Genomic DNA, 10,624 nt, shown 5'->3' with positions numbered 1-10,624 from the left:
TATCTGCCTTCTCCGCGAACTTGAAGTGGTACCAGCAGTATCGCTGGCCATTTCCGCTGGGCCTGCCAGTCCGTGAACGGCTCCTTGATCGGTTACGACGACGAGACCTCGACCTTGGCCCATCCTTATGACCCCGGGAAGTAGACATCGCGTCAAGCCTCTGTGTCAATGCGTCAATTTTCGAATGCAACTCATCGATTGAAGATAGCGGCGGCTGTGAAGTTGATGCAGCAGCTACATGGGAAGTAGGTACATTTGGTGTAACTTCATGTACTTTATCCGCCATCTGTGCGACCGCATCCAAAGATAAATTATCTTGCATGGCTATAATGCTTTGCAATAAATTCGGCAACCGGGTCGTCCACAAATTACGTAAGAACTCATCAGGACATTCCGGTCCAGCCAAGCTGCGAATATGGCGCAAAAATTGGCTTGGCTTCCTATCTCCCAATTCCTCCTTAAAAATGAGCTGTTTCCAACGCTCCGCCCTTGTGCTGGATAAACGGGAAATGAGTTCAGCCTTCAATTTCTCATATTTTTCGGTAGACGGTGGTTTGATAATGATATCTTCAACTTTAGCGGCATATTTGGGTTCCAATACCGAAATTACATGATAGAATTTCGTAGCGTGTGTCGAACATTCGCGAGAGCAAATTGTCCCTCGAGCTGCGCGAACCATAAGGTTGGCTTATCTGGCCAAAAGGGTGGTATTTTGACACCAACGCGGCAAATTGATGGTTCACCTTCCGACATTTCGTCGATGTTATATTTTCCGTTACGCGAATTCGTTAAAACTCGGGGTCACCACTTTATATATAGGGAACTTTGTATAAGACAGAAATGAAACACTGTTAATTTTGTATGTAAACAAAAGAAAGTACCGTTATTCAACGGCGCGAGCGCGACGTCTTAGCCTCGGGATCGGTCCAGTCACATTGATTGTTCAAAAAACCCGAGAGCGCAGGAATGTGCGTTCGGCTCGGCGGAAATAGCCGAAGGTGACGTCGCCGCCATTATCACTGCGCGCGCGCATCGTCAAGTAACGGCGTTACTTATTTATTTATTTAAAAGTAACAGCAATACATTTATTACAAATACTTAATTTTTTTTTTTTTTTAATTTATTCAATTTCAAAAACATTAACTATTTTATTACATTAACGCTAGGTAAAAACTTAATGGTTTAACCACCTAGCGATGAGCTAACAAGCTCGGTACTTAAATTAGCTTACTACTTACTAAAATACAAATAATATATTACGATTAAGAGAGCTAAATACAAATAAAATGAAAAATTACATTACGACCTAAGATAGTACTTCTTTAAAATAGCTTTGCATTTCCTGACATCACCCTCAATTGCATCTAGTACTGTGCCTGGAAGATCGTTTAAAGTTTTTGGCAGCATGTAGTCCGACCTGCGCATTCCATAAACGTTATTGTAACCCGGCAACGAAAATGTCGGCATATATGAAAGCGAGCGCAACTGTTCAGCGCGCATTCGCTTTCGCAGATTGTGCTTGCAGTTATCGTAATCTTGGCATACGCATAGCATTTTTGCTTTGTCAAATACATTTATAACCTTACAATAACCAAATAATTTTTCATAGTTATCCTTAAATTTTAATTTTACGTTGAAAGGAACAATTAATTTTAACAAGGATAACTGCAGTTTATAGATATTGTCCAAGAAGGTAGGATAAGTGCGCCCGTAGCTACATAAGCCATAGTTTATTATGGAGTCGGCAAGAGACATATAAATCATTCTCAGTGACTTATACGGGAGCTTGCATTTTAAAATATATAGTTTATTCGCAATAACTCTTAATTTGTTACAAACGTGATCTATGTGTGGTCTCCAGCTAAATTGTTTATCTATAATAAGTCCTAGATAAGTATGTCGATCGACCAACTGCAAGGTGCGACAAGAGCACACGTTGCTTGTTAAGTTATGTAAACATTGGTGACTGTGTGACACGATGGTAGGCGTTGATGATGGTTTTATGTACGGAGAATGTGCATGCAAAACTTTAGTTTTGTCTGAATTAATAACGAGCCCTACGTCATGAGCCCACTTGCAAATTTGATCATAGTTGTATTGGAGTATTTTTTGAGCCTCGTTAATCTCTTTGTGTGAGGAAATTATGCAAGTATCGTCCGCAAATTGATATACTGACCCGCCTGTAAAAATGTTACACATATCATTCACATAGATCAAATACTCAATTGGTCCTAAAATTGAACCTTGCGCTGTGCCCTCCTCAGTTACAGTTCTCTCGCTTACCGCCCCTGCTATGCTTACGCAAGTATGCCTGTTACTATGATAGTTCTGAAACCATTTAAGTAATGGACCTTGTATTCCATTTTGTTCTAGTTTAGAATATAGTATATTGTAGTTTAAAGTGTCAAATGCCTTGCTAAAATCAATAAAAACAATAAGCACATGCTGCCGGTCATTTAAGTATTCGTTGACCTCATTAGTAAATCGAGATAATAGCTGCGATGTACTTCGGTGTCTTTGGAAACCATATTGTTTATTGTTAATTATGTTGTGAGTACTCAAGTAGTCAGTTATTTCGTTTCCAATGTACCTCTCAATTATCTTATCAATGGAAGGTAGTATCGTGATAGGCCTGTAATTATTTAAATCCTTATGGGAACCTTTTTTGTATATGGGTCTTATCATGCCGATCTTTAAATCGTCGGGATACAATGACGTAGCAAAACAACTGTTAATTAAGTGTGTAATCAAAGGGGTAATGTCAGAAATTACATGTTTTAAGTGTGCTATTTGTATATTGTCAAATCCTGGACTTTTATTTACATTTAAGTGTTTAATGATGGAGAAGACGGTATCACAGCTCGCTTTTTTAATTCGCATTGTTAAATCAGAATTTCTACCATAACATTGTTTGTGAAGTAAAGGCCTGTCACAGTATGAGCATATACTTTTAACATTTTTTTTAAATTCATATGCAAATTTATTAACTAATACATTTGGTGTCATAGGTAAGTATTGTAGTATGATATCGTCTATAGACTTCATTATTTTGCCACAAAGTGTGTTTATAATGTCCCAAACTTTTTTTGGGTTACGGTAATGTTTACAAATTTCGTTTTTGATGTAATTGTTTTTGGTATTATTTATAAAACTGTTCGTTTTATTCCTATACTTAGTATACAACAATCTGTTAGCACTGTTACTTTCGTCTTTTTTCCAAATATTATGTAACTCATCCCTTTTTTTAATCATATCCGACATTCTATTGTTTTGCCATTTACAACTTTGTCTTTTACCCAATTTGATTTGTGCAAAAAACGTATTATTGTCATACACCTGTCTGAATTTGTTACTGATGAAACTTAGAATGTCATTCGGATTTGAATAATCAAAACCTTCACTCCAGTTTATCGATTTTAAATCCGAACAAACTTTGTTATTATCAATTCTTTGTACTGTCTTACACTGCGAATTATACATATTGTTGTTTGTTATTATGGCGCAGCCGGTTATGTAATGGTCGGCCAACGAATTTATAATAACAGCTGTCTTAATGGAACAGTTGACACTACGTACAAAAACATGATCAATACACGACTTTGTAATCAGAGTTCCCCTCTTTTCGACTCTGGTATATTGGTTTATGCCACATTCTAGTCCCACCTCGCACAGAGAATTTAGGTATGATGATTTAGCAACGGAGGGTGATTTTAAATCTATGTTAATGTCTCCTATTAAGATATAGTTACGGTTGAATGATTGTTGGCTTATTACCTTATTTAACTCCTGTACGAAGCGGGACCGGTCAGTGTCCGGTGGTCTATACACAGCACACAACATTAATTTTTGGTTAAAGTTATTTTCAATTAGGCCCGTAATGCACTCAAAATTATTTGTACGCACTGAATGTCTGGTAAATCGCATATTTTTATTTATGTAAATTATGATACCACCTCCTCTTCTGTGGCTCCTTAGTTCCGTGTGCATTTCATAGTGAGGCAGCTCAAATAGAGATTTACATGAGTCTGTAATATTGGCTTCGGAAATTACTATGACGTCAATTGGTCGTGGACTGTTAAGTACAATAAGTTCCAGTTGAGCGAAGTTTTTCAACATTGATCTGATGTTAACATGGAATACTAATATGGCACTGTTTAGTAGTGGAATCTGTCTCGCAAAAGTGTCCCAGTTAGTATAAGTTTCCTCTTGAATATTAGAGTGTAAGGCAGCCATTTATAAAAAATAAAGGTATACATTTAGACAAATTGATGATCCCTTGTTCAGTCTGTCTTAAACTGTGCTGATAGTCTAGCAATATCCTTTTCGGATCTCACTATGTACATCTTCTCTTTTTCCTCTCTACGTACCATTATTGTGCCCTTTTTACACCACACAAACTTACACAGGTCTTTAATTTTTAATTCCTGTTTGGTTTTCCAAAGCAGATAAGATGTAATGGGTGTTAGTGGTTCACGGATGTATATCTTATTATTCTCTGCCATACCTATATCAGTGCCTCTAATGTACATGTTTTTTGAGGCGTCAAACCACTGATCGCTGCATCCCTCCCGTAGGCTAACTGTAATAACGGATTGAGTATTTTTTGCGCTCGCTATTGTTTTGGATTTTTTTTTGCGGTATGCACTCATAACGTTTTCTGGGTTTAGTTGTAGCTTATTACAGATAGTATTTACAATAGCTTTCGTATTTTCATTTTCTTTTTCCTCCACACCACATATTTCAATGACATTAGCCAGTTTCGATTGTTCGAGATGATTAATTCTCTGTTCAAGCACTTCATTCTTTAGATCTAAGTTTTTACATTTGTTTTGTAAATCTGTGCATTGGTTTACGATACGTTTATTTGCAATCTCATAATCCGTAATTTTCTGTTCGTATTCATCTATTTTGTCCGAGTAGAATTGCAGGGTATTTTGCAATTCGTTGCGAATAATTTCTCGAACTTCGCGACGAATATCAGACAGTATTTGTTGAGTAACGGTGTTATGGGATATTTCCGTGACTATTTTATTGTCATCCTCCGTATCGGGCATGATGCAGGATATACGCTTTGACTGCGAATTCCCGGCACAGAAGCGGCATTTCCAGTCGACACAGTCCGTAGTGTACAATACATTCAGCTGTTCCGTGGATATTGACGCACAAGCACTATGTAACCATTTCAAGCACTTATTGCACTGTATACCAGGGCTCTTTTTGTTGATTAGCTTAGAACACTTATCGCATTTGACCATTGTTACTTATTGATGCGCACGCGCCGGCTGTCGTTTCGTCGCGGTAGGTAAAAACAATAACAGGGCACGTCCAACCGGTTTCGCACCGAGCGAGCAACTCCAATTATATAATAATAAGATAATTTCTCGCTAGATAGATCGGAGCATGTGATTTTATTTGTGTATTTTGATTATATTTTAAATAATGTAATCGCTACAAGTTTGTCCAGGGTAGTACTGCCACCTTACCTATTTCTACCGCCAAGCAGTAATGTCAGCATTACTGTGTTCCGGTTTCTAAGGGTAAGGGTGCTGGTGAAATTACAGGCACATGGGACTTGTCAATTTATGTCTCAGAGTGACGGGCGCTGCGGCAGTGCCCCTCAGATCTTTGCGATTTGAAGCTCTGATTGGCACTGTAACTGTTATGGATAGGTGTGTAGCTTACCACAGCGCTCACGACTTGTTCGTCCCGCGTCACTTGATTTTACTATAAAAATAAAAAATAATAAGAGGCAGCAGTATCCTTAAAAATCTGTACAATAAGCGCCATCTAGTTGTTTTGTTGGCAACCACTAGAAGTTAAGGGTAACTATGATAAAACGCAGCTCGTCAATGCAAAAGAAATTTGTTACAAGAATAGTTATTTGGTACTACGGACGGCCCTACGCAACTGGCCGGTGCGAGCAATATGTGTACAATTACGTAAATAGTTCAGGGGCTCTGATTGGCCGGGCGGAGTCCGCGGCGCATTGCTCGGGCCGGTACGATATGGGAGACGCCGTATCGGCATATACATAAGATAATCTTGTAAGATTCGTTGATTCACTTTCATTTTAATTCGATATTCCGATTCGATTTTTATTATTCAACTTGTAAGTCAGATGGACGTTGACATAATAAGGTGTTCAAATAAGTTTTTATGGAATTGTATACAGTCCACTTTCCTACGCTTCAATAAACCGGAAGATTACGAATTTATATGGGAATTTCAATGAAGAAGAAACCAACAAGTCTGGTCCGTTTGAGGCGGATTCAGCCGGGATCCAACAGTACTGGTCGCGATATCTGGTAAATTAATAGATACTTAATACCCGACTACGCTGTCTATATGTGTAGTCCCCTGGACTTATTACGATAAGTAACTGATTGATACCTTCAGGCCGCGAGGCGGAGGCCAAATCGGCGTCGAGCGGGTCGGGCGGCGCCCGTGAACGCAGAGACACCTCTCACTCCAGCGGCTCCGAGAGAAATCAGAACAGGCCCGTTCTCTTCCTATAACGGTAAGCAGCGCGACGTGCAATCTCTATACTCTAGCCAAATTCGATGTAGAATAAATGTCAACAAACAAAAACACATGATTTTTAGGGTTTTCATCTTAGACTGTTTCACAGTTACCACAATTTCAATATTTTCCCTCGAAATTCAACTAGATTATGGATAATACTAAATCTTGAAGTGTTGTTTATAATGAATATTATTCAACAGAAGTTTCAAATCACCTAAAATGAACTAAAAAATGACCAGTTATTAATTATATGTAAAATTGTGTCATCCTTAGTGACTTTTTGATTTGAAGGAAGAGATTGCAAACATTCGAGTTCTGGTGGTAATTCAAGTTTAGAATTGGAAACACCTAGATGCTGGATGACATAATATGTGGTAAATTGATATCAAATAAAATCTTACAATTTTGTTTCTTTTCATCTACCATTATCTAGCTATATGTATGTATATATGTACACATATTAATAGGATGCAAACACTTATTTTTTATTCTTAAATCATATGTATCAGTAGGTAATTTGTAAACTTTATAACAATTGGCTAGGTAAGTATTACTTCTACATAACCCAATTACCTACTTACCCATTTAAATTCCAATTAAGGAGCAGGCCGTGGGCAGCGCAAGCCTTAATAATGAGCATTGAAAAAAATGTTCTTTTCCTATGCCATCATTGGTTGCTTAGCAACGTTTTGTTATTAAACATTCTACATCGAATTTGGCTAGAGTATAGGTGCACTTTAAGCATCGAGTATATAACCAGAAATAGAGACGAAATGCATTTAATTTGTTTGAAAACTATACTGTCAAATGACTGCTGGTGACAACTGAACTCCGTTAGGCCAACCCGAATCCTTTGCTGTAATCATTGACTTACAAATAAATGGACGACGGGTCTAATACAAAAACCTCGAAAAAAATGTCCCAAGTCAACCTATTTATAAACGTAGTGACATGTAAAGTAATATGAAAAAGCTAAAACGTCGAATTTAAATTGTAATGTCATCGCAGTACTGTCTAATTTTGCTTGCTTCGCTGTCAGTCGAACAAACGAAGACTAAAGCGTGGATAACGCTCTGTATACGATTTTAACGCCTGATAAGTTCGGACACTTTTTAGCGCGGACCCGACGTCCACACAATTGTAAGTCAATGACTACAATGGACAAATATTGCAAAATTACTTATTTAATTACCGATGAAATGTGCTTCCGTTTGTTTTGTTATTAGATATTTTGCTGTTTTTCCCACACCACCGAATGGAACAACCCCCATTGTTAGACATATTTATTACAATAAATACAGAATATTTTTGGAATATACGGAGACGTACACACAGGTCAGTAGTTGGCGCTTTACTATTTCAGCTTTCTAATTTGTGTTTTCAGCGCAAACGAGAGTTGATATTTAAAAGTGGTATAAGGCCCATTTACCTGATGAGTTGCCAGGGCTGGATAGCCCTTATTTCTTACCACGGTATAACTTCTTTTTATTTTCCCGATATTTAGGTAAGAAACCTGTTACTAGTGATAATCATTTAGTGAATAACCACGAAAGTCTTAAAATCTATATAGCCCTTATTTCGTCTCTATTTCTGGTTATATACTCGATGGTCCTGGCCACAAGCCACATGTTTTCAACAACAAGCGTCCTTAGTGTAATAGAGTAAACTCAGTTCTCTTTTCTTATGGCTTAACTTCATGCCATATGACCATACCTTATAATAGGTATTTCTTCTTATGCAAGGCTGCAAAGTTGTTTGACGCGAGTAACCTAAGTAAGCGAAGGGGTCTAATATTAAACCACGAGGAAAGCGAGTGGTTCAAAATAGGATCCTGAGAGTAGCGAAGGTTTCAAGACACGAGACGCAAAACAACTTTGCTACCGAGGGAAACACACAATTTTTCACCTCAATAAAGCGAGGATAGTGGTAGATTAAAGAAGTTGAACTATGATAAAATAATTTAATAAACAAAATTAGTTATCGTTGTCAATTTAATGTCAACAAAAATAATAAAATGTACCAACGGATTTATATTACATAAATAATGTACCACAAATCGCGTAGTTGAACGTGTCATGTTTATTTATTTTCATCGAAAGAAAAAGTTAGGTGCACCACAGTCCATCGTCAATTTCGAAATTCAAAAACCTTTTCCGCGCATGTTTCTTATGACAAGAAAACCTTTCCGAGCTAGGGAGGTGAAAACTCTGAACTATCATCACGTCGCAAACCCACAGTCCCATTTAGCTTCTATTAACTCTGTTTAAGGCTTCTGTAGTTATTTTATATAATAATACACTGAATGTATTTTATTCAATTGTCCATTCAACTTCACAATTTATTTATCATATTGGGTTCCGACCACTGACCATAGAATCCCTAATGTCCAAAACGGCCATTTGATAAGCAATTCCGAAATGCAGATTTCTTATGGTAGAGACTTGCATTGTTTTATTCTTGAATAGTTTGAAATTTTAATTATTATCACTTTTATACATTATAAACGAGGGTGTTATAGCGTTCGATCCCATGAACTAAGCGTGTTTGTAGGATATGGCCCGTTGTGCCCTATACCGGCGAATACCCAACCAGTTATTCTGCGCATTTAAGATCACTGTATTGTTGTTTTGGTAGTCGTGAACCCATTTAAGATTCACTATATTGTTGTTCTCTTAGTCGTGAACCCATTTATGATTCACTATATTGTTGTTGTCTTAGTCGTGAACCCATTTAGGATTCAGTTCTCTTAGTTGTGAACCCATTTAAGATTCAGTATGTTGTTGTTTTGTTTTTATATAGTCTATTTACCTATTTTATTTAATCATTTATTGCACAGGAAAATCACTTTTAATAAAACGGAATACACATGCAAAAGGCACTGCTTATTTCTAAAAGAAATTTCTTCCTGCAGACCAAAATACAGGACACAATAATTAAAATAACGGGTGTATGTGCACAACAAAACAAAATTATGTAATAAAATAATAATAAAAACAGACAATAGCAAAATTACTACAGATTATATAAATACTTTTTGGCTTAGAAAATTGCTCTTTATTGTTGTTCTTAAGAGGCTATACAACCTCAAATGGCTTTGATTGGTTCCCCATAATAGTAAAATTGGGGATTATACACTACGGTGTCTAAACACGATTCCTAAAAATTTTCATTATATAAAAAAGAAACACAAACTTACCTCGAAATTTTACAAGAAAACCGCTGTATTCAATAGGAACTTCACATGTACCAATGATTTTTTTAATATCAACTGAACTAAATAGAACATGTACAGTATACAATAAACATTTTTCAAATTTCCCTGCCGCTGGACCCAATATACATTTTTTCCTTTTTTAATTTTGAATTCATGACCACCAATTGTGACTTGGGCAGTGATTGACCATAAGGGAATGGGGTGTTGACCATCATTGCACCTTGACCTCTAATGCAGCGATAACATTTTTTACCTACAATATCATGTGATATTTATTATGTTAAAATAATTACCATTTTTATTTTCCAGGACAAAGTTGTGAATCCAAACCCGTAACTGCCAAATGACGTGTAGAAGTTTTAGTGTTACTGTATACATATTTATAACTTTATTATAATTAATAATTGTACTAAGTAATTGCTTATCGATATCAACACGTATACGTCCCTATACTGGGCACGGGATTCACTGTTAAGACTATAGACTCATATAAGGGACGTCTCGGAATGGTACAGTGGGCAACGGATACATAATTCTAATGTTGAATTGAATGTAGTTGAACTACAAACTTTAAAATTCAGTTACTATACGAAAGGATTTGTAATTAACTATCTTTCCGGTTTCTATGACAGTTAACCAGTAGAAACAGTATTTTAAATGACAAGACTGTTAAATGTTTAACAGATAATTTCTAGAAAGAGTTATTTCAACAGCAACATTATCAAAAGTTCGAAAGATAATTCGTAGAAACAGTTATTTAAGCAACAATGTTATCAAAATTTTAATGATAATAGGTAGAAACAGTGGTTTAAATACCAACATTTTCAAAAGTTTCAGAGATAATTGGTAGAAACAGTTGTTTAAACAGCAGCATTATCAAAAAATAGA

The 10,624-nt window shown here is 36.5% G+C and overlaps 2 protein-coding genes across 2 annotated transcripts; both read right to left on the bottom strand.

Annotated features, from left to right (window-relative positions):
- Nucleotides 1–113: 113 nt before the first annotated feature.
- Nucleotides 114–679, bottom strand: LOC113238925 (the record flags this gene model as incomplete). The annotated part of the gene is made up of 1 exon (XM_026475775.1): nucleotides 114–679. A coding segment is annotated over exon 1 (566 nt), but the record flags the coding sequence as incomplete, so codon positions are not given.
- A 3,601-nt stretch (nucleotides 680–4,280) lies between these two features.
- LOC113238924 lies at nucleotides 4,281–5,255 on the bottom strand. Its single transcript, XM_026475774.1, has one exon. The coding sequence runs from the start codon at nucleotides 5,253–5,255 to the stop codon at nucleotides 4,281–4,283; it is 975 nt and encodes a 324-aa protein (XP_026331559.1).
- Nucleotides 5,256–10,624: the final 5,369 nt, after the last annotated feature.

The sequence above is a fragment of the Hyposmocoma kahamanoa genome, unplaced genomic scaffold (assembly GCF_003589595.1).
Source record: "Hyposmocoma kahamanoa isolate Upper Pololo Valley unplaced genomic scaffold, ASM358959v1 98868, whole genome shotgun sequence".
NCBI lineage: Eukaryota > Metazoa > Arthropoda > Insecta > Lepidoptera > Cosmopterigidae > Hyposmocoma > Hyposmocoma kahamanoa.
The sequence above is the reverse complement of the archived record's forward strand: the minus strand, read 5'-3'. Positions and strand labels throughout refer to the sequence as shown.

Excerpts from the sequence above, each read along its gene's own strand:
- LOC113238924 (XM_026475774.1), bottom strand. The coding sequence starts at position 5,255 with ATGGTCAAATGCGATAAGTGTTCTAAGCTAATCAACAAAAAGAGCCCT.